The sequence below is a fragment of the Protobothrops mucrosquamatus genome, unplaced genomic scaffold (assembly GCF_001527695.2).
Source record: "Protobothrops mucrosquamatus isolate PMUCROS unplaced genomic scaffold, P.Mucros_1.0 scaffold2118, whole genome shotgun sequence".
Classification (NCBI taxonomy): Eukaryota; Metazoa; Chordata; class Lepidosauria; order Squamata; family Viperidae; genus Protobothrops; species Protobothrops mucrosquamatus.
In genome coordinates, this window is record NW_015388219.1 from 70,214 (window position 1) to 95,951 (window position 25,738).

The following is a 25,738-nucleotide window of genomic DNA, read 5'->3' on the forward strand; positions in this document are numbered from 1 at the left end:
TCTCTGCCGCTTGCCAGCTACGCCTTGGCCGGCGCAGGGGGCTGAACCACACATGCGCAGCGCTCCTGGGCAGGGAAAGTCCTCGATTTACGACCGGTTGGGCAGTCCTCGATTTACGACTGGTTTAGTCCTCGACTTACGACCGGTTTAGTCCTCGACTTATGACCAGTTTAGTCCTCGGCTTACGACCGGTTGGGGTCGCGGCATTAAAAAGGTTGAGAACCACTGGTGTAGCTAATGTCTATTGTCAGATAAAAGCTGGACTTTGAGAGGCAGTTGGGCAGAGGAAGGAATCCATTTTAAGGGAATAACCAGACGTGATAACTCAATTGACAATGGAACATTGTAGTTTCTCATTTTGCTATGCGTTACAATTTCTTTGCTAGGCTGCCCTTGGACTTAATTCAGATTTGGTAAGCACAGCTTCTATTCTTCTGACGATATCATGACCCACACTCAGGATTCAGATTCTGAATCTGAATTGGAAGAAGCTGCTCCAGCTGGGCATCTGGAATGTCAGCCTCAGGAGATACCAAATCAAGAATCACACGAGGCTGATCAAACACCGGCATCACCCAAATCGTTGGAACAGTCAAATGACAATGACATAAAGTCTCCCAGGCCTGAACCCAGTCAGTAGAGAGGAGAGCAGAGATGTTCCATGGAGCTTCTTGCCAAGCAAGGAAGTAAATCTCTTGATTGATGATGGTTGGCTACATCTGATTTAAGAAGGAGCTTTGATCCATGTTCCCTTTGCGGGAAACAATGCCTGATCTCTGACTCCTGTATGACATTCCTGTGAATCCTATTTGTATAAAAAACCTTGAACTTCTGACCTGACTTTCAAAACTCTGGTTTGGATTTGGACTGTTCTGCCTGCTCCTATTAAAAGTAAACTTTTCAAGCAAGATTCTGTTTTGCTTACATTCTTTGTTCGCTATTATATCTTCAGCCTTGAAGTAAAAATGCTAATCTCCATTGCAACTGAGTGTGGATTATAGAGATAGGATTATAGAAGGCTCTGCCTGTGGGTGAGGATGATTAATTTGAGATGGGATCAGGAAAAGGAGAAAAGAGAGCAATCTAGGTCAAGTTGAAATGGGAAGACAGTGGTCATTTTGAGGTGCTAATTTATTTTTGTTTTCTCCATTTCATTTTCCCACTTTCACTACTTCTATAAATAACTTTAGGGATAACTGAACATTTGGGGGGGTTGACTTCTGGGGAGAAAATGGTGAACTAGACTAGACTAGACTAGACTAGAATAGAATAGAATAGAATAGAATAGAATAGAGCTGGAAGGGACCTTAGAGGTCTTCTAGTCCAGCCCCCTGCTCAAGCAGGAGAACCTATACCATCTCAGACAGGTAAATGTCTAGTCTCTTCTTAAAAAATCTTCACTGATGGAGCACCCACGATTTCTGGAGGCAAGCTGTTCCACTGATTGATTGTCCTCACTGTCAGGAAGTTTCTTCTTAATTCCAGGTTGCTTCTATCTTTGATCAGTTTCCAACCATTGTTTCTCGTCCTTCCCTCTGGTGCTTTGTTTGGTGACCCCCTTTGCCTTGTGTCAGCCCCTCAGATACTGGAACATTGCTATCATGTCTCCCCTATTTCTTCTTTTCTTTAGACTAGCCAAACCTAGTCTAGACATTTCAGAAAGAGCCAAGATATTAAAAACTGACAGAAATCTCTCCAAACAAGGAAAGGATGACATCCATCAGGAGACAAGAGAAGTCAACAAGCTCTCAACCATGGTGGAGCTTTTTAAGACACTGGGTTTATCTAATCTCACTTTCTAATCACTTTTGGATTTACAGTAATTTCAGAGTTTTAAAAGATCTTATCAGTTTATGAGGTTAATGTCCATGTTTCATCATCATGTGTTAAGAGCAGGTAGCACACACTGATCGAAAACTAACTAACCTCACAATCAATACAAAAGCTACGAGTGGCGCAAAGAGCCATGGAAAGATACATGGTCAGCATTACAAGACAAGCTAGAAAGACCTGCACATGGATTAGAGAACAAACAAAACTATACAATATCATCAAGAGAATAAGAGAGTTGAAATGGAAACGGGCTGGTCACATAGCAAGAACTGATGGCAGGTGGACCAAGGCCATCACAGAATGGACCCTACTTGATAAAAAGCTTCCATGAAAGAGACCTAAAATAAGATGGATCAATGACATCAGCAAGTATAGCTGGCCCAATTGGCAAAAGAAAGCTCAGGACCATATTGATTGGAAACATGAGGAAGAGGCCTTCATCTTACAGTGGATAGGCAATGGCTAAAATGATGATGATGATCAGTTTATGAAGGAGAAAACAATTATTTGTTGCTGACTGTGGCTGGTTTGCATGTTTGAAAGGCTTGTGAGGCTTTAAGACTCTGCTACTTCCTTATATATACTAGCTTTTATATTAGCTTCCAAGTCTCTATTCACTCTACCAACTTCATCTAGCAGCTGAGGCACCAGGTGTGCACCTGAGAATTGATAGGTGGTGGTAGAAGTTGCCACAGATTGGTAAGGGGTTTTGGCCAATGCAGGTACCAAGAGGGAATGATGGAATCCTAGATATACACAGATGCCAGGAGGTAATTTAATTTGAAAGACCACTAGGTTGATGATGGAAATGAGCCCAGAAAGCTAGACATCAGTTTTTGCTATCAATGTTGTGTTGTGAGATCTTTTGACTAAATCTGTGATGGCTAAAGAAGAGCCAGATTGATGGAGTCTGTCCTCAGATCACTTGCAATCTTCATTAGCCTTTTCCAATTGGATGTAGAAGACTTGATGGATGACCAACAATTCTAAGAAATATATCCTAAGAAATCAATGGTTGACTGTTCAAATTCACACTCCTTGGCAGGAGTAGCACAGGGTGCCTGGGTTTATTTATTTATTTATTTATTTATTAAATTTATATAGTAGCTCCCAAGTTTGAGTAGCTCCCAATTTGGCCCAGTCTAGTTGCCCTTCTAGACTGGGGAGGTCTAGTCTTCTTGGCAGGACAATGGCTGGTAGGTGACCCTGTCCTGCATAGTATAGGCAGAGTCCTTCTATTGCCATCTGTCCTTTTCTACTTGGCTGAGTCAAGGTGATAGAGGTTTAATTTGCCAATCTCTCTATCTTTAATCTAAGATGGTAAATAAGGTCTTATCTGTTACCCCACCTAAAGCCACATTAGTGATTGGTGTCATATGACTTATCTGCAGATTGCCTTATTAAAATCTTGTAGATCTAACAAATGTTTATATTACCAGTATTCTTTTGAATAATAGGAAAGCTATTGACCCCCTTTTGTGGGTCATTCCATCTTAGAAAACACCCCACTGTTTTCCAAATGTAGCAATGTCTCCTTAGGTTTAAGTACAACAAATGGCACTTTTGTGTATCCATAAATCACTAACAACGATTGCAAGGTATTACATGTGTGTGACATTCTTCTTTAAATGTTTCCAGTCCTTGAAAACATCCACTTTTGAATTCAATAACATATTTTGTTGTTATTTCAGATACTTCAGTAATATTCAGCAAGCAAGCTAAGTCTAATTTTTTACATGCTGTTCTTTCTAACGTAGAACATCTACCTAATGCAGGTCATGCAGAGATATCCACTAATAATGCATTCCAAATTAATTATTCCCAGTCGTACTATCAGGTTACTAAACATTGGTTCGAGTTCTTGACAGTAACTTTTTAGAAGAAAATTGCTAAAATGTTTCTGTGGGCTATATATTCACTTCTGCATCTAATTTAAATCTTACTATCATTTTGTTCTTACAGAAGCATTATCTCTTCTGATTTTCTGAACAATGGAAAGCAGATTTCACCTGTGAATATGCTATCCATGTTTTTTTTATGCAATTAACAACATCTATATTCCTTACAGTTTTGGAAATATATATTTACCTGCCTTTGTAAAGCTGTATTTATTTCCACATTTATAAGCTAAGTTTTTCAAATGTGGGATAATTCTGAGAAGGGTGAAGCCAATGATATTAGGGACAAATGTATACCTTTTTTGTTGAATTCAGTTTGATTTTCTTTCTTTTTTTCAGCTTGATTTTCTATTTTTTTCCCCACCAGAACCAATGAAGCTTCTTGGATGAGAAGCAAAATATGTTCTTCCTCGGGGGGAAAAACAGTCCAGTTGGCTTTTGAAAAAGCACCTTTGAGATAATTTTTCCTTGTAATTTCTTTATTTCCATATCATGGAAACATTAGCACCAGAGCCAATCCTTGTCATAATTATTAAAGCAGTCCTATAAATACTATGAATTATACAGGTACACCATTTCATGTTCATTTATCCTTTCAGACTAGGAAAGACCATGGGTTTCAAAAAAACCAAAATTGGTCATACAGTGCCTTCTATTGGTAGTACTGAATCAGATTTACCAGATTTTTTTTCCTGCTTCATATAAATCTATTGACTACCAATCTTGCAGGGTTTTGTTTGAAATTGGTAGAAACCATTCAAATCATTTGAAATGGAAAATTCATTTTAAATAATACATTCATTTCTAGTGTCACAGTCAGTCCAAGCTGAAAAAGTTTTAAATTAGTCTACTTTTCTAAGCTTAATTCCCCCTTCTCGTGATGTCTTATGATTTTTTTTTTGAAAAGTATCTTTGTTGCAGCCAGTCAAATCAAAAATTATTTCACAACTTTCTCAATTCCTTTGCACAGTAATGCTTTTTTATGAGCAAAATTTGATACATTTCCATTGTCAGTTTTAGAAAGAAGATACTTCTAACTGGTAAATGTCTCTGCGGTGTTGGTGCTATCAAATTAATTGGGCCTATATTTTTATACTGCCATTTTTACTACACCTCAAAGAGAAAATTAATATCTTCTTTCAGGGGAAAAATTGCTGGGCACTTAGATGAATTCTACATCACCTGGCTGATAGGTCCTTTCATCCGCTTATATGGTATACCCAGAGTAAATGAATTTCTGCTTGTTCACTTTGTTTTTTTTAATGAAGTGCATCATCTTAATAACAATATCCGCAATAACCAAAATTGTGGTCAAATGTTTAATCCCTGAGGACAATGGTAAAATTGAGAAAAGAGTGTACCAAACTGATTTGACATTACTGAGTTTCTGGGTTTCTCAGTTCTTACGATCAGTTCAGAGTGTTTTGTGATGTGCTGAACCCTGTAAAAGATCTTTCTGGTATTGGAAAATATATTTTATGGCTAACAGTTCCTTGTTAAAAACATCATGGTTCAGTTCAACTGGTAAAAGCAGTGTAGAATAAATGGCAGAAGGCAAGGGATCTTTTCTCCTCTCAGTAGTGTCTTAAAGGAAAATACCACCTAAGGCAAAGTCTGAAGCATCGATTTGCACAATGAAAGAATGAGTGTGGTCCAGATGGCGCAGCAAAATCTGGGAGGTAAAGATTTGTTTCCAATGCTACAGTGCTTCCTGAGTCAGCAATCCACTTAAGCAGAAGCCCCCCTTTTTTATAGTAAGGTTGAATTAAAATCTGGAACCTTCAGCAACATCAGGTATAAAGCACCTGTAAAAATTGCAGAAGCCTAAATACCATTGCTCATCCCTGGTAGTCTTTGCAGGATAGCAGGATAGCATGAAGTCCATCTTAGTAGAATTCATTTGCAGATTGTCTGTAGAGATCCAGGCAGGGATGTTAAAAGCACATTTTTCAAACTTAGCAAATAGCCTGTGTACGCACAGTGTTTCCAAAACATTTCTGACATGATTGGTGTGGACAGTCAAATTGGGAAAATAAAAACATATCATCTAAATATACCATGATATAAGTGTCCAGGGCTCAGAAAATACATTGTTCATGAATCTCATGACTACAAAAGGCTAATTAGACAGTCCTTGGGGTATGACCATGCATTAAAATCTCCCACAGCATGTGTCAAAGCCAATTAAATACTCATGGCTCTCCTTCATATGGATCAAATTCCAAGCCCTTCACAAGTCAAGTTTAGTAAAAAAAATATTTGCCTTTGGAAATGTTCCAGAAGACCAGAGATAAATTACAGTGAGTAATGATGGTTATCATTTTCAAAAGTGTGAAATTGTAAACCATCTTCTATTGTCACTTTAGTATTTTGGGGTCAGACAGCAAAGGAGGAATACACAGGGGAACACATACACTAGCACAATTGCAGTTAATTAAAATATTATATATTAGTAAGGATTAGCTGCATTGTTAAGCATCTAACAGATATTTGGCACTTAGTTAGGGCAAAAGCAGGAAATAATTATCTAGCTGGGCTTATAGCTAGGAGTTTGATATCTCGCTATGCATACTTAGCAAGGCATGCTGCTCAGTAAATAGAATAAGCTTGTTTAAGCAGCCTCTCTTTCTAGTGTCAACTAAAAAAGTGTGGGTCAGTCACAAGAGATCCTTAAAACATCACTTTCTACTTGGCAAAGTAGAACAAAGGCAGTAGACTAAGAAGTTCTAATAAATCTTTTCTTAATGTTGCCATCAGCAAATTTTAGCAAAAGAAGCCAACTCTGGTATCACAGAATTTTGGCTTGAAGCAGTTCCAGAAACTGAATTGATAAGAAAGTCCCAGGAATAGGTTTAGAAAGCATGCAACACAATTACAGTAATGGGGGAATGGGACTTTAGCTCCTGCAACTAATGATCTTACCACTTATTTTAATGTAGGAGATTACATTAAGACAATTCTTAATGTAAGAATTCTTAAGAAGAATTGTAAGACAATTCTTCATCTTAATAAATATCCAAATTAAAAGTTTCTAGCCAATCCCAAACCCCAACATAATGAGAACATATAAGGCATAAAAATATATATAAGGTTTCTATGCAATTGCTGAGTAGTATTCTTATCAATAAAATTAACCATGATTCCTGAGATCAGTAGTGAAAAAAGATACACAAACGGGCTTGTTTGAAAGCTTAAGATCGCAGGCAAAAAGTTGTTTCTTGCATTGGATATCTGAATTTTATTTAGTTATTGGATGGCTCCCTTCTGAACTCTTGAAAAGGTTTTTTCCCCTCAAATTCTGAAACATAGCAATGTAGGCTTTGATTCCACAGGTAATATTTCACAGCTGATTCAGGGCAAGCACGTTTAGCAAGGTAGGCAAGGAAGAAGTCACCTGAGGTGACACAATAAACTGAGAGCCCACCTGTCAGTTCCATCATCTCTGGCTTGACGCCTTGATGGTGTCCTGCCATCAAAAGGACTAGGGGGGAGGGCTGGGAGGTGGGAACAAATGGGCAATAAACCTGTATGCAGCTTGTGGGAATTAGGGAGGGGTATGACAACTGAAGAAGAGCAGAGATATGTGGAACCAGTTTGTGCCAGGCATCTCCAAGGTTGTTTATCCTGAGTGTGGAGAGTTACCAGCCCAAGCAGCTCAGCGTTCCCAAAACATCATAGCAACATCACATTGGCTGGATTGGACTGGTCATGGGGAGGGGGTGGGATGGGTTGGAAGGGGGTAGTTTTGTATTGTTGCCCAGGAAACCTCAGATTCTGCCTGACCTTACTGCAAGCAGCATCTCTTAGTAAAAGTACCTTTCACTTCAATCAAATGGAGTCTTCACTTCAATCAAATGGAGTCCGAAACCACCTCTGTTGCTTCTTTGGAGCAAACAGGAGGGTTCTAATTACTGTAGTCTTAATGACATAGTTGGGACAACAGAAGATCCAAAGAATCAGGAAAAAAAAAAGAGGGCGCAAGTATGGAAAGACATTTTTTTTTCATAGCGTTCTTCTATAATTACATGGTGGTATAACAATTCTGCTAAACTATATGTCTTGCCCTGACAAACTGGTTCAGCCCAGAGTTCATTCAATAGGTCTTCCTAAAATTGATTTGCTCGACCTAATTTATTCCAACCACATGCTGAACTTCCTGGTGAAATTCCTTGATATATTCCTGCGCTCACCTTGATATAATCTGCAACTTTCCCAATTAGTAATGGCTTTTCTTGTACAATTATGAAAGTTAGCCATAAATCTCTGGATAAAATTACACAGCTACTAACCATTTCTGTCTCTTCTCTGCTAAATTCTTTAATAATTGTACTGAATTGGGAACTGAAGTTGATTTAATTTTGGGGAATAATATTATTTCTGTGGTAGATTGCTCCAATAAATGCATTAGGGCTTATTTTCTGGTTAGGTCTTATTTTGGGGAAAATACGGTACTAAATGCGTCCGTCTGGCTGATGATCTTAACTGGGGCTTATTTTGGGGGTGGGGCGTATATTAAGAGGGTCCTGAAAAATCATGCTAGGACTTATTTTTGGGTTGGGTCTTATTTTCAAGGAAAAACGATATCTATCTCTCTGAAATATATAACCAAAGAGGTCAAGCTACATGTCCTACTTTACAAAGTTGGACTTTCAGACCTCCCCCAACCCTGAGATTGCAATCCACAGATGATTTGTTGATAAGACTTTTGCCTCCTGCATTTTATCAAATTTAGCCTACTGGTGGTTGTTTCCCATCTTACTGGAGTCTCATGATAAATAACTCCTTACATTAGTAATTGTCCTCTGGAGAAAGCATCTTCTATCTGTAGAATCTGATCTTTGTATTCAAACAGTTTTCAGCAAGCAACCATTTTATATCATCATTTGTCACAAGGTAGATCAGATGACATAACCAGGTAAACTAATTCTACTTTACTGTAAGATTATATTAACAGAGTATCGTAAATCTGAAAGTACTTCTCTCTCCCACCTGCCTCTCCCAAGAAACTAGGGAGGGTCTCTTCTGAGCTTGCAGTGGACTAAACTGCCTTTTATCTGGCCATTCCCTTGCTTGCATCTGATTGCCAGTTCTCCCAAGGTTATTCCCACACACCATTACAGAAAGTAAAAAGAGCTGGATTTGGGATAAACTGTAATATATATCCTCTAGAACAGTGATGGCGAACCTTTTAGAGACTGAGTGCCCAAACTGCAACCCAAAACCCACTTATGCATCGTCGAGTGCCGGGTGGGTGTGGCCTATTGGGTGGATGTGGCCCATTGGGTGGGCGTGGCCCATTGGGTGGGCGTGGCTGCGGTGGTAACGGCAGACTGGGTGGGACTAAAAAGTTCAATCAATCAATTCCAACTTTGCAAGATCTTTTTTTTTCCTGCGAGAAGTTGAAATTGACTGATTGATTGAACCTTTTTTTTTTGCACACGGCAGCGGAGGCCTAAAGCGAAAAGGTTTTATAAAACCCAGCTGAAGGCCTAGGACTGGGGTGATGGCACGCGTGCCCACAGAGAGGGCTCTGAGTGCCGCCTCTGGCACCCGTGCCATAGGTTCGCCACCACTGCTCTAGAATATATATAATCTCCTTGTTCCTTATTCCTAATATTTTTTACAAAATTAATTATGTAACCCCTTTCCTAGTTTGGTTAGAAATAAATCTCACTTGGCTTGTGTGTAGGATTGTAAACTGAAGTTTAAAAGGGTTATATTTCTGAATAGAAACTATATGTGTTCTAACTGCAGGAGGCAGGGAGGACACCATCAGGAAGTACCTCTGATCTCTATTGTTTTCACTTCATAGAGTGTGGGGATCCTCAGCAACCTTCCTTGGGTGAATGCATAGGATGGGTTGATTCTGGTCAAGAGAGAAGATGTCGGAGGTCCACTGTTGCTGATTCATGCATGGGTTTAAAGGTTAAAACCAGCATCTTGAATTAGATCCAGAAGCCGAGTCAGATATAGCAAATGGCTGCTAGAGAAAGGGGCTTTTTGGTGTAATCAGGCTTGTCTGATTACATTTTATTCAGTGAAGATCTTTTCCCATTTTTTCCCCAGCTCAGTTTGTTTTTCAGCGTTTAGTGCTATTGTTGGCTGTATTCTGTTCTGTTTTCTTTTAATTATAAACCATACGGCTAGCTTGGCTACTAGGTACATATAAATAGTGTAAGTACATAATTAAATAAATGTATGGTATATTAATTCATACTAATTTACTTTATCAAAGTAAATGCTGAGTACCAAAGAGAATGGTGCAGAGGTAAGGACCTTTTTTCTATCTAGATCAGTGGCTCCCAATCTTTTCTACACCCCGCACCCCTAGAATGCTTCTGATATATTCTTGCACCCCTTACAAAAGTTCAAAATAATGGCAACGAATTATGCATATACACTATAATTCTGAAAACCCAAGTTTTTGCACCCCCTGGAATATCGTCTTGCACCCCCAGGGGGTGTGAGCACCCCGGTTGGGAACCCCTGATCTAGATAATGCATTTGTTGCATTGTTTCTGTTGCATACTTATAATCTACAGTTAGGATCTCCTTAAAGTTTTTTTATTTGTTACAAATACATGTTCTTTTGGTTGGTTATTACTAACTGAGTAAAAAAAGACTGTATTTGTGAAGCTTTGTTAATAAGATGTGAATAATTCAAACTATTCTGTGAAGAATTCGCAGAGTATCTTATTTGCATATAAATGAAATGATGCTTTAGTGTCAGAATCGAATGCTAAATACAATATAAAGTTTTACAACAGTATCCAGACACTGATATAAATAGTAAGGTCAGAAGTTAACAATTTCTAACATCTTATCTTTTGCAAATATATGACTGAGAGGCCAAACTCTCTTTGCCATATTGATATGAACTGTTCCAAAGACTGATACACAAATTAACATGTATAATACAAACAAATCCATAATGACATTGGATTGGGAAAGACAGATATTAACCCACCAAAATATATAGAAATTGAGGTTACATAAGTAAAAAAGAAAAGATTGAAAAAGAAAAAGAAACAAGTATTAGATTGTGGGTGCATGACAGGATAGCTTATTTTTTAAAAAAATAATGGGATAAAGAGTTATATTCTATGTACCTAGTTTAACTTCTGTTTGACATCTAAAACAGACTTCTCTCATTTTTCTTCACCCACGAATGCCACATATCTTCTGAAAAGGCTCTCCCATCCTCTAGAATAATCTTAAAGATATGTATATCTTTCCACAAGTGGAAAGAGGCAATGGAATCATATCCATAATATTGCTTTTGTTGTTGTTAGTTGCAAAGTCATGTCTGACCCAGCGCGACCCCATGGACAATGTTCCTCCAGGCCTTCCTGTCCTCTACCATCTTCTGGAGTCCATTTAAGCTCACGCCTACTGCTTCAGTGACTCCATCCAGCCACCTCATTCTCTGTCGGCCCCTTCTTCTATTGCCCTCAATCTTTCCCAGCATTAGGCTGTTCTCCAGTGAGTCCTTCCTTCTCATTAGGTGGCCAAAGTACTTGAGTTTCATCTTCAGGATCTGGCCTTCTAAAGAGCAGTCAGGGTTGATCTCCTCTAGGACTGACCGGTTTGATCGCCTTGCAGTTCAGGGGACTCGCAGGACTCCAGCACCATAGTTCAAAGGCCTCAGTTCTTTTGCGCTCAGCCTTTCTTATGGTCCAACTTTCACAGCCATACATTGCAACTGGGAAAACCATGGCCTTGACTATACGTACTTTTGTTGGCAGGGTGATATCTCTGCTTTTTAGTATGCTGTCTAGATTTGCCATAGCTTTCCTCCCCAGGAGCAAGCGTCTTTTAATTTCTTGGCTGCAGTCCCCATCTGTGGTGATCTTGGAGCCCAGGAAGATAAAATCTATCACTACCTCCATTTCTTCCCCATCTATTTGCCAGGAACTGAGAGGGCCGGATGCCATGATTTTGGTTTTCTTAATGTTGAGTTTCAAGCCAACTTTTGCACTCTCCTTCTTCACCCGCATCAAGAGGCTCTTTAGTTCTTCTTCACTTTCTGCTATTAGAGTGGTATCATCTGCATATCTTAGGTTGTTGCTTTACCCAATTGCAAAAATCCAAGCAGCCACTAGATGGAGCAAAGAGACACAGAAAACACTTTACTGTGGTTTAATAGTCATGCAGATTTATGCAATCTGTTCTAATAGCCTTAAGGGAGGTCTCTACAGGAAAACTTTGGTTATATTCATTGAATGGGCTCCCTTAGTGAATATGGTGTGACATGGTTCCTTTCAGTACTAAATGCAGTCTTGTTTCCCCAGATTTGTCTCGTAACTTTATTCTAAAACTTTATTCCAAAAGATTTATAATATAATTGCCTATAAATTTCATTGGAAGTATTTATTGTCAGCCCAGCAAATATAACCAATTCTGTATTTTCACTCCCTCTTGATTCAAATCCACATTTCCATTTCAATGGTCTTGGTTAATATTTCAGTATGCTTTAAGATAGTAATTTACTTAAAATTAAATCCTATTGAGTGAGTTCACTAAGCAAAACTCCCAGACAAAATGAGTTTTGAATTGCAGTTTAACTTACAATTTCCAAAATTTATAAATAATAGTGGAATTGAGGAAGGGGAAATCAAAAGACGTAGATTTTGTTATTACTAGAAAGAATTAATTACTACTTTTGATTGACTGGTATTGATTCTAAACCACGATTGCTTAGCATATTTTTAAACAGAAGTAATTTGGTATCTTTTGTAGGTAGTACTTGAGATAAGTATTATTTGAGAAACTGTTTCCTTCTGAATATTTCTCACAATCTGAATTTCACTGCATTAATGGTTTGTCTGAACAGTTTATATAGGTATTATTGTTGAAGTATGAAATGATTTCATAGTTATTTTTCACTGCTTTCGTGTCAAGCCCCACATAGCTTGCAAACTCAAGAAGTGAGAACTTCACAGATTTTAGAAAGGCATCTTTAATTCTAGTCAGGAGTAAGAACATAATCTTGAAAACTGTAAAATTAAGTTTTCAGGCAGACTTTTAGCAAGCCAATTAAGGCAGAGTCTCTTTGAAATATTACTTTCCCACAGCCCCCACATCTGGGCTGAGTTGCTTATTTTCATACAAATTGAACTCCTTCTCCTGCTTCCTGCAGTCTCTCACATTTTGCTGTGAAGTGAAATGTTAAATGGTCTGTGTAGCAACAGTGTAGTTACAATAAAAAAATAATTCTGGATAGGAATTAAGACCTATTGCAAAATGGCAGCATTTAATTTATTTTAATATAATATATTGATATTGATATTAAAGCTGTAACTTTAATTTTGCCAGAGATCTTATATCTGAAGTAGACATTGATTGATCCGGCCCGAGGAACTAATCAGAGTAAGTTTTAATAGTATTCAGGTGGAAAATTTCCAGAAATGTTATTGCTAAACTGGTAAACTTGGGGGGGGGGAATCATAGGAGGCAGTGATAAACTATTTTTTTTATCACTACAAAGAAAACAATATGGATTTGGCCATGAAATCACTAGAAATTGCACTGAACGCAAGGGACTATTTACAACAATATGAATATACTTTTATTTCTACAACTAGCTGTACCTGGCCATGCGTTGCTGTGGCTCAGTCTGGTTAAATGGAAAAGAAAGAAAAGAGAAAGCGCACATTTGTAATATGTTTAATTTCACAATGCTAGCGTGTGTTGCTTTTACGTCCAACAGATGGCCCTGTTTTTCAAAAAAAGCATGTTTTTACCTGTCACAGGTGTGACATCTATATAATAGTAGGTATATAAAAACACGCGTGTATTCGAATGCAACGTTGTGTCAAAATTTCAAAGCAATCGGTGAAGAACTTTTGGAGATTTAAGATTTTGAACAAACGAACATTTACATTTTTATTTATATAGATGTACAGTTTTCAAAGATGTCATTTATTTTTGTTATACACTATTGTTATAGTATAAAGTCCTCCCTTTTCTGCACAAATATCCATTTCAAATATAAGGTATTTTCAAATCATTGTGTGTTGTAATTAGTCTTAGAAACCCCCTACAGGCTTACAGGGAATATGACTAAAGCTATTTTACATCTGTTTAAAGTGTGCCAAGCAAGTAACAAAAGGGATTAACTGATTTACTTCAGTGAAATTATTTTAGTGGCAAAATAAGCTGTTGCAAAGCTCGACTCCAGCGACGACGCCAGACAGGGAGGCCTCGCAGTCCAGGACTTCCGAATGGCTGGGCGACCTCGTGGCTCAGGCCCGGCGATGCCGGCAAGGAACGCCACCAAACAGCTGGGTGGCCTCACGGCTCGGAACCAGCACTGCCAATCAGCTGAGCGGCCTCGTGGTGCGGCACCAGCAAGGCCGCCGATCGGCTGGGGGCCGTGAGACGTCACCAGGCCTGGACTGACTGTTGTGGTGCCTGGAAAGGGGGTGGGGATCCTACTTCTGCTGCAGAAAGGCTCCAATGACCTGTTGCACGGCACGGAGCCAACTGGCAGGGCCTAGACGGCGGCCCAGGGGAGAGATAGGGCCTTGCGTTGCTGCTTTTAAGAACAGGCACCGGATGCTGGCCGGCTGATTGGGGGGAGGGGGGAGCTGCGGGGAGGGAATGTATGTAAAGCACTGGGAGTAGGTCACTTCCAGCGCTGACTTTGCTTGTCATATTAAACCGCTTGTCAGACTGTTCCTGTTTGCCAGTCACCTTGTCATCCTCTTTTTGCGTCTGTGGGAACCAGGGACTGGTAAGGACGCTGATAGCTGTTGCTGTTGGTTATGTCCATTATGCTTTCTCCTGCAAATCTTTGTGCATTGTTTGTGTTACACAATAGATTCTGTTATGATAAATTAATACAGCGTTGCTTTTGTCAAATATTTATAGGTGGAACCAGCACTTCTAGTATCTTAGCATCTCTCCACACCTTTCTCAAATGTCACAAAATTCTTCCCACAGGAATATACCTTGAAAACGTTTTCTGAAATTAAGATTTTTTCTTATTTAATTGCTGCAATTGCCGGATTCTTAGTATGTATCTATATGCATGTAGTTACATATTTCTATGATCCCCTTCAGTTAAAAGTCCATGCTATCTTCAAACTAATTTCACTGAGCACAAATGCAATGTGTCACATGTACAGTGACCATACTTTCTTTGAAAAAATAAAGGACAAACCTGAAAAAGAGACAACTCTGAAAGAGATTCATAAGGATTTTTAAAAATTGTTTATAATTTTGCTTTACAAAGAAAAATTTAAGAGCAAACCCAAGAAAATAACTAATTAACTTAAATAAACCTAAAGGACAGCTTTCTGAAATAATAACAATTTAGAATAAAGAATGTATGATCACTATAGTTCTATGGTATTTGGCTACTTATTAATAAAGAACCCAAATTACAGTTAATTGCCTGGAACTAGAGTTTCACAATTCTTTGGTCTGTAGCTTGAAGAGCCCAGACCTATTGATAATTAATTAGAAATAAGTTCCATTGAGGTAGAAAGAGGACAACCTTGTTTTAGAAATAAAGCTGAAGAAAACAAGGCATAAGGGGAAAGAATCCAGCAGGGTAGTGGTGATGGATGCTCATCTTCTGGGTGTTCTGAACAGAGATATGAAATGGGCAAGACTGAAAAAGTTTTACATATCACAATAGGTTCAAAGAGTGTTAATTTTAAAAACTGATCAGATACTATCTGGCAATTGAATGTATTATTGGGATCACTACATAATTGATTTGCCATGTTTTCTACATCTATCAAAGCTGGGGAGAGTTGTACTGATTTAAAACAGGCACTTCCTCACTACATCTGCTACTGTGTTGACTCATGATGGTGGATGGTTTTCTTGGGAGGGATAAATGAACATTAAGAGATAAAACAAGCAGGTATCTATATTGGGCAGCAGTGATATAGGAAGATGCTGAAGATGGATGATCATTTCAGTGAGGACAGGACATCACTTCATACTGCACAAGAGAAGACAATGATAAAACGTTTCTGTATTTTACCAGAAACATATCTGGAGACAAGAAAAAGTGATTGTTGACATAACCTGGATGCTGAGTCCTTGGGTTAGATGGCAACTCAAATGTTACTGAGAAATTGCTGAGGACCTTTTAGAGTCTTAATGGTGTTTATGATGCTGTTGGATTAAAACTTTCTGGGTTTCTAGTTGTCAGTGTTGCCATGCTGGAAAAAATAATCCAGCACTCCCATCAGAGGGCAATATTTAGGGGAAAGGGCTAGGAATGTGCTCTCCTATCTGACTTTAGGACAGATAGATGTCCTTAGGGAAAAGCAGTCTCGCAGATAACCTAGACCTGTGTCATATGAGCCTATAAAGGTGATGACCAGAACGTTGAATTGCACCTGGAGCCAATACTATGGAAAAGATTTTCCACTGAGATTAGACTGGCCCTTTCCTGATAACTTTTGTAAGTTACTGAAAACAGAACTTTTTAAAAAGAACCTTTTGGTAACATCATCAATACTTCTTGTTCTCATTTCTCTTTCCTACTTTCATTTTATTTTTAAATTCTATTGATATATTGTGACATTGTGATTGCTAAGAGCCATTGCAGCAGGATAAAAAACAAACAAAATAAATTGTCCTACAATAAATTGTCCTACAATAAAGTCCTACAATAAAGATTAGGTATAGTGATTACAACTGTACATAAATAAGAATTTATATGAGTAAATGAGACTTTTACAACTAAATTATTAATAATTACCATGTTTAGTTGAAAGCCTTTTTCTTCACTGTATGGAAGAAGAAGAAGAGAACATAGGATTAGCTTTTGATTCTTCTAGTTCAGATCTCTTTCACTAATCCATTGCCTGCATTTTAGAAAGTTCCATACATCAGCTCCCACTGTTATTGAGAACAAGTTATTTTAATTCTATAAACCAGAAATAAAAAATTCAACTCCCTTCTTTCTTTCACATTTTCCCTATTGGGGAAAAATAGTCATCGAGTGTTTTTAAAGTTCTTCAAACTGTCTGACTCATAGCCATAGATGTATTCCTTAAGGAAGTAGCACATGCGATAAAGCTTAATTATCTTTTCACAAAGCATTATATGGCTGAGTAAGTAAATATTCAGGTTTCCATTTTTTTCCTCTGAGCAAATATCCATTGTTATTTCATAGTCCAAGAGTGCAAATCCTGAGTGTATTTGCGGCTTGGCATTTCTTATTTTCAATAATTCCCCCCCCCCCCCAAACAAGCAGTATACATATGATTTCAGATTGTAGGTATTTCAGCCTGTGGTACTGTCTACTCTGGCAACTTGTTAATTAGCCAAATTAAGGATACTAGCGTAGCCCAGACTTTCTTTTTATTTATGAATTTATTGACAGTATTTCTTTTGGAGTGGCAGTTGTTTAGTTGTGATGACAATATCTTAGTGGCTATAGAATAATTAGGAGCTGAAAATATGTTTGTTTGACGAGATGGGGCATAGGAGTAAACAGGAGCCAAATGGATGGCTTGCTGAGGTTCTGATGGAATCCAAGCCTTTCTTGCCCTCAGTGGTTCTTGATCCATAACTTATCATCAGAAGAACTTTATTTAACAAAAATAAATTATGTCAGAAGGCAATGGAGGGACTCAACACCTCAAAGTCCTCTTCTTGGCCCTATCAGCCAGCAATGTGCATTTATTAAGCTTCTAGAGGTATTAGTGTCCATAAAAGACAAGTGTATGTTTATATGTGTATGTATATATACAGGTATATGTGTGTTTGTATGTGTGTGTATATACAGGTAGTATTCATTTAGCAACAGTTTAAAGTTACAAGGTCACTGAAAAAAGTGACTTACAACAAGTCCTCCTATATACAATCAGTCACGTGATCAAAATTTGGGTGCTTGGCAATCGGCATGTGTTTACAAATGGTTGCAGAGTCCCCATGTCATGTAATTGCCATTTGCGACCTTCCCAGCCAGCTTCCAACAAGCAAAATCAAGGGAGGAATCTTAATTGCATAATGACCACATGGTTCACTTAACAATTGCAATAATTTGCTTAACAACCATGGTAAAAAGACATCATAAAATTGGGCATGACTCATTTAAGAACTGTCTTGATCAACAATGGGAATTCTGGTCTCAATTCTGGTTCTAAGTTGAGGACTCTGTGTGTGTGTGTGTGTGTGTGTCTATGTCTATGTGTTTCCTAAACAGGAATGGAGTTTAACTGAAAATGACAAGCTTTGGGACTTGAATTTCCTGAACCAGCAGAAGTGAGGCAGCCCTGCATAAAATGTTCAGCCCCTGGAGAGGAAAAGGTTGTCACTTCACTCCTGGGAGATTCCCTCTGGCGAACATACCGACAGTATTGGTGAGGTCCAGAGGGAGCCGTGTTTAGTTCTCTTAGGGCCCAATTTGGCAAACACTTACACACTTGGCTAACTTGAAGGGAGTCTTTTGCATGAGCAATCTTACTCAAGTGTGTAAGTGTTTGCGGGACACAGTGAGTCAAATGGATGGGTATTGAGGTCAGTAAACATTGTCAAATCACCCCCATCACAATATCGCATCCAAGCAAACTGCCTTGCTTATGGTGGCTTATTGTAAGACCATTAAAAATGCATCGAACAGGAATATTTTGAACAGTTAGGGAGGCTTGGGGGTATTTTTCATTTAAAAAGGATCGGGAGATAAAAACACTCTCTTAGATCTAAACATTGAGAACAACAACCAAGGACAGTCAAAAGTCATAGGTAGCAATGTTTCATTTGTGATTAATAAGAATTATTCTGAAAACTTAATGTTTAGATAGAACTTGCAGGATTTTTTTAGAAAGATCAGATTCTAAAAGAAGACAATTCTCCACATAAGGAGACTGAAGTTTTTTTTTTACACTGCTTGTATTTTTTTTTATTGCCATGGCAATTCAGTCTTGAATACTTTGGGCATTAGAAAAATATTTGTATTTATTTTTCTCAGCAACAAAGTCCCTTAGAATGTGTTTGCTTTTTATTCACATTTCTTCATAGACAAGATAAGTTTTATACTATTCTTAGAATGGATTTGACTTTCTGGATATTTTGCTGCAGAATACACAGGTTTATGACTTGTTATGTGATCTCTGTGAGGGAAAAGACTCAAAACATATGGACGATCAGATGTTAAGCTTGGGGGAAATCAAAAATTAAACTGTCTCAGAGCTGTTAAGAGTCTCCTTTGCTATATATTTTATGTGATGTGTGTATTGTACGGGTGTAGAGGGAGATGCCATCTTGGGGAAAAAACTCTGAGGAAAAAAATTGCTCTGAAAAATGAACTGTTTATATAGCTGCTTTAAAGTCTGGTCAGCTAAAAGCAGATGTTACAAATTAAGATGGAAACTTGCCTGAAGCCAAAAGGATTGGAGAGCATACTTTTTAATCATTAAAAAAGTGGGTCTGCTTTTGAAAACTGTGATGGATGAAATCCAGGAAGTTTAACAGTTTAAAATCCAAGTGACTTCAGCAGAAACTCTGTGGCTGAAATCAGTACTGGAGTTTTAGGCTGCTTAAATTAGGTTGTTTTTTAAAAAAATTGTTAGGACTATCATAATATAAAATACAAAGGAAAATAAAAAGGGTAGGGGAATATTAAACAGAAAGAGATGTGTAGGGTAAAGGTGGAAAGAAAAAAAAGGCACTGACTTCTAACTTTTTTCAGCGCAGTAAAATATAAAACAAAATTTCACTTTTTACTTTATCAATTTAACAAATACTAGCCATTTCTATTATGAAGTGCTTAAATTGGGTTGCGTTCACTGCATTTTTTAGGTTAAATAATGATGGTTTTGGTTTTGTATATGTTATTGTTTCTAATGGCTAATATTTTAGAGGTTTACTAAAAATGATTCAAATGTTAAAATCTGAAGAGATTTCAAATACCGATGAGCCCTCTACTATGAATCAGTGTCAACAACTTTATTCTGATGTTATTCATATAAATATTTTGATCACTTTGTGGCAAGAAAAACTTTTTTTTATCACAGTTGGAACACTAGCCAAAGCTCAGAGTACATAGGAGTCAATTTTGTACAGTTTTTTTTTCTGTGAAGGTAGTTTGCTTTTTATTGGGTGAAATAGCTCTGTATAGAGTACAGTTGCCTCACATCCTACATGATGAATCTGGGCTCAGAATTATACATCATTAAACTATAATTGCTTCACTGTTAATTTCTATTGATATACAGAACCACTATTAGAATAGCAATGTTAAGAAATCATTATAGTTTTCCCTAAAACACTAAATTAAATGGATATAAAAATTCTCATTTTAAATTTAGCAAATGGTTTTAATGATTTGAACCGAAAACCGAAGAATTAATCAAAATAAATACATTTTGTTTCTTTATTTTAATTTATTTTAAGAAGATTATAACAGGTTAAAATCATGTGAGAAATTCAGTATCATTTTTGCTACTTTCCTCTCACATCCAGTTAAAATTGCCAGACTGTAGATCTGCAGTTGTGGTTGAATCAACAACAAGTTCCCTATCTTTAAATCTAACCATCTTTAGGCCTACATTTAGGAATCTAGGGAGGAGGGTTGGCTCCCTGAGCCACAGTTTAAAATATTTTTTCCCTCAAATATCTATTTTTCCCGATTATTTTCCCTCATACTGAGGTACATTAAGATTGCTTGCTTGGTTTTTTTTAACTACTTTGAGATTTCTGATGTTTTCTGTTTAGTTTTAGCTACCGTATCACATTTTTGGGGTATCTTCCTAGTCAGCTCCTTCCTTCCTCCCTCCTTGCCTCCCTGAAATAAAACAGGCCATGTTGACTACTAATTGTACTCTTGATAATAAATTCCACTATGGCTTGCCTTGCCCTTTGGCATCTACCACCATTAACATGTGAAGCTAGAAAGCAAATGTGTATGACACTGGGGTATGCTAGTGTTTCCCAATCTCCAGAAAGTGAGGACTTCAACTCCCTGAATTCTCCAGCCAAGATGGCCCTTGCTGAAAATTTTGGAAGTTGGTACTATTGGGAAATCCGGCATCAGGCTAGAATCTGGTTTCATGGGTTCCAATGTAAATGGTTCTTCTAAGGAGATTGGGTTGTTCCCTGAGTAACTGGAAAGTTCCACACCATGAAAATAGCTCATGGAGTCAGTGTCTCACTGCCACATATGACATATAGTGTAATCTAAAATTTAGGGGAAGATCATTGTTCATGCGATGATAACTTTCCATCCAGAGTGGCTGGGAAATACTGGGAGCTGAAATCCACATGTCTTAAAGTTGCCAAGGTTGAGAAACACTGATATAGACTATCACAATTCTCTTTGTGTAGAACTGCTCTGAATGACATTTTGAAAACTGGAGACAAGGCCAGTATGTTATTCCTAAACTATTCCCAGAATACAAAGACCTAGAGCCACCGAGAGCCCCTTTGATAGTGAGATGGGTGACATATAAATTTAATAAAGAAATAACTATGAGACATCTGATTTATAGAAATTAAACTGGCTGCAAATAGATTCTTGATCAGAGTTCAGGTTACTGTATTAATAATTACATTTAGCCGTGAACCAGTTTCAGGCCTAAACGTTTGAAGTATATATGCTCTAAATACTTCTAGTCAAATATTATTTTCCACCAAAATGAGGGAGGGGAATGGTGGGATTCAGCTGGTTCGTACCACTTCAGCAGAACCGGTAGCTATTTTTTTGTTGCCCAGGCCCAAAATGGACTTCCGGAAGCGGCATCCACACAGAGAACCAGTTGTTCACATATTTGAATCCCACCACTAGAGGGGACTCACTTTTGACAATAGTGCTTTATGAGTGGGGTTACATGTCACACAATGAGAAGCTAAAATGGAGCAGTTATAAGATATTTTTTTAACGTTTTCCACATGTTGCAATTCAGTTTTTAATTTTCTTGTCTGTGTCTCTCTTCATTTATTCAGTGATACATTAGAGATACTTGAAATGAGAGACGTGGAAAAAACTACACTTCCCAGAATTCCTCCACAAAGTTTCCTTTATCATTAATGTGTTCCTTTTCCTTTCCTTTCCTTTCCTTTCCTTATATTTGAAAAAGAGAAAAGTTGAGAGCCACTGATTTGAAATACTATTACCTTGCCTACTCACAATGCTTAAATGGCTTGTTCATATGATTTTAAATGCCAGTAGAGAATTTGAAAACAACTTGAGGTGGCATTAAATTTACCTCTTCCCAAACGGGTAGGAGGGAGACTGTATTCTCCAAAATTACATAGCTCATCAAATCAACTGTTTGAGACAGCATTACTGGACAAAATTGTCTACACATTCTGGTAGAGAGAAGTTCCCTGAGGATGGGCTCCAGCATGAGTTGAAAGCTACTGTAGGAAGACTAAAACTGTGGTCCTATGACCGACCCAGAATAGATCCTGCAAAATTATCCTGAAACTCATATATTTGCCTTAATTCATGAAAATTGGGACTGTTTTATTTGGAATTAAAGTGATCCCTATCAAGAACAAGCATCATCTCCTTAAATTTACCAAAAGGCCTCCCAGCTTTTCTAAAAAGGAAATGAATCCTGATATATTGCGCTTAGTTAAATCATTAGGGTAGATATTTTAAATGATACTCATTTTAATAATAGATTAGAACATGTATGTTTTTGGTGAATATGTATATATGGTACAGAATATTTGATATTAAAACATACCCAGATTAAAATAATTGCAAATATGAAGCTCTTTATTATCACCCACTAGCCTAAACTTCCTTACAAAGTGGCTATGAGAATAAAATGGTGGGGGAGGACAATGAGCATAAACTGACATGAAATACATAAATATTGTTTATTACATGTTTTTACAGCTTACTGAGAAATCAGATTTCAACAATGACAGAACCAGCCTTTTCTTTAGATAACTTATTTTTTGAAGGACCAGGCACAACGCAAATGTAAGTTGGCCCAGTGATTGGTGAAAAATACTGATAATTTAAAATATGGTGTCAATGTTGGCAGCTATGTAATGCAGTATTGGCTGAATACAGAGCCAATCATATATGCTTTCTGTACAATGAAATACCAATCTCCATTACATTAATTGAACATCTCTGTTTAAAACGGTTCTTTAAAAAATAATTGATACCTATTACTTTCATCCTTTGGATTCTATAGGCTATACTGATACAGCTTTGAACATTTATTCCACAATAAATGATTTGTTTTATTTTATATTTGATACTTTTTGAAGTTTCAATTATCTTACAAATTTGTTCTGCATCTAAATTGTTTTTCTACATATAATATAGTTGTACAAGCAGAAAACCTCTGGGTCTTTGGAATTATGGCTGCCCACCATTGGCCACCACATAGCAAATTCATACTTAACTGAAGTGGGTTAACAGAAACCTTCAATGTTAAATATAACACTTTTTCGTCAAGTGTAATATTAAAAGAGCAAATTTAGAAGTCAATATGTTTGGTGGTTTGTCAGCAATTTGAATGGAACATCTTAAAGGTTTTTTTTTTTTTGTATATGCATATTTTGAAAGGTATGTAGAAAATGAAGAGCCAACAAACTGGGATATTGCACCTGTTCCATCTGTTTTTGAAATTTCACCCACTCAGGAGCTACAAATGGATTTTGCAAAAGCTAACCAAAAAGGTAGAATCCGTGATTAGTATTAATATGACAACTCATAAAAGTTAAAATAGAAAATAAAACTTAGCATTTTTGTTTTAGAGAGTTTGTCCTGATAAACCCAAGGAATTAAATCATATATGATTTAATATAGATAATAGATGATGATGCTTCTGTACATATATTGAATCTGTAAAGCTATATGCTACTTACTCCAGGAGAAAAACCTGGAGTAATACTTTTCCTTAGACAAAACAGCCTCCGAGCTGTAGCACAAAGTTGTAACTGTTCTGGGAAGCCCCAGCCCGGAGTGCCACATGAAGTCACAGCTGACCCAGCAGTACCATGCAAAGCTGAAGCTGCTCCAGGAAGCTCTAGTTACCCCAGCTTGGCAGTGCCGTGTGAATCCATAGCCATCCCCAAAAGCTGCAATCACCCTAGTCCGGCCTAGCAATGCAGCACAAATCCCTAGCTGCTCCAGCCCAATACCAATCCCATCTGCCCTAGTTGCCCTGCCCTCTGAGGCCCCTGCCAGCTACCCTCCACTCTGCTGCTCCAGTCACTTTCATCATCTTCTTCCTCCTGCTGCTGACTAAGTATGCCCTGCCTGGCCCTTCGCTAGCTAGCTGCTGGCCACATGCAAGCCTATTATATCATTCTTGTGGCAATTTATACATTTAATTGAATAAAATAAATATATGTTTATGTGTTTAAATCATGCTATATGATAAGTGTTTTGGGGTTGAAATCAGCTCAAAAATGAACAGAAGGTTCACATGTGCTTCAATGTATGAATTTCTTCTGAAATGCCAGTCTATAAAAAGAGGAGGAATCCCTTTATTTAGATAAGATAAGATAAGATAAGATAAGATAAGATAAGATAAGATAAGACAAGACAAGACAAGACAAGACAAGACAAGACAAGACAAGATAAGATAAGATAAGATAAGATAAGATAAGATAAGATAACCTTTATTGTCATTTTTATACTGTGGGCACGAATTAGAATTCTTTATTGGCCAAGTGTGATTGGGCACACAAGGAATTTGTCTCCAGTGCATAAGCTCTCAGTGTACATAGAAGTAACAAGTGATAAATCATGTGATAAATTATTTTAGATTTTCTTAATTTTACTGTGATGTTCTGAATTTATATTTTAAAGTAAAATTAATTTGAATTTATAATTTGCTTTATATATTTTGAAAGAATATTATACGTGACATATGCATGTAAGATATAAAAAAATTGTTATCCATGTTAAAAAATTTTTTAAAATGAGTACAATATAATCATTATTGAACTGACAGATTAATAACAAGCATGATATTGTTTATTTTTAGAAGTCTGCTTACAAAGAGAATTATAGTAACTACCGGCTAAAATTGGGGCAGGAATATAATATTTTTGGGGGCAACAGATTGGAATCAGCTCCATTGTTCTCCATGTGTTGATTAGAACATAAGCAGAACTTGTCTTATAAAGCCCTTTAAAAAATAAATATTAATTAATTTTCCAGAAGAAAATGGTGATGAAAGTGCTTGTTCAACATTCAGGAAAAGGTATGATTCTGTGTCAATTTTAATAATTATCAAAACCATATTACTATTCTTTTGAATGTAAAATATCTGGGAACAATGTTTTAGTACAGCAGTTGGAAATGCCTTAGGCAAAACATCTTTTATAAGGGTTTAAACACAGAATTTAATTTATTTTGAGTTAAGAAATAGCTTATTTGCCAAACGTCTATGGAGATTGTCAATCATTCAAGTCATGGTTGTCCCCAAAATGCTTTTTTCCAAAAGGCAACTGGGCTTGTTTTTGTTTTGAAAACATCCCAAGAAGTTTCTATACCCATTTGCACTCTGATTCAGGTGACTGGGAATACAGATAAACCCCAAGTGGCCTCAATGACTCTCAGAGAACCAACCACTGACTCTCAGAGTGCTAACAACCAGATGACTGCAAAGAATATGAATTCTTCCACCAGTCAGTTAGAACTGAAGAAGCTTCTTGGATTGGAAGCTAAATGTTTCATCTTTGGGACAACTGATTTGCCATCACTCTTCAATTTGCTCACAAAGACATAGTCCTGTGGCATCTTACAGAATATAGCTTTGTAACCTAGGCTTCATAGATGTTAGTCATAAAATTTTTACTACAGGAATGGGAATGTAACATCCCATTACTCTGGCATTAGAAAGTAGTTTTTGGTGATTTATTTCAGCTCATTAGATTGTCCTTTTTCAAGAATTTGTTAAGAAAGTCTAAGTAACTTTCAGCTAGGCAGAGTTCAAGGAGGGATGCATATATTTTTTTTATTGAATGTATAGTGTTCATTGAGTTTTTCCTTCATTAAGTACCCAGATATAAACAATGAAATGAAAACAAGACTGTAGTAAGTTAGAATGAAAGCTTTT

The 25,738-nt window shown here is 37.3% G+C and overlaps 1 protein-coding gene across 1 annotated transcript in view; it reads left to right on the forward strand.

Annotated features, from left to right (window-relative positions):
- Positions 1-445: 445 nt before the first annotated feature.
- Positions 446-25,738, forward strand: part of HFM1 (helicase for meiosis 1) — a 72,205-nt gene continuing 46,912 nt past the window's right edge. The window contains exon 1 of the mRNA XM_029285721.1: positions 446-632. Within this exon, the coding sequence (XP_029141554.1) occupies positions 446-632 (187 nt within the window). The remainder of the gene's footprint in view (positions 633-25,738) is intronic.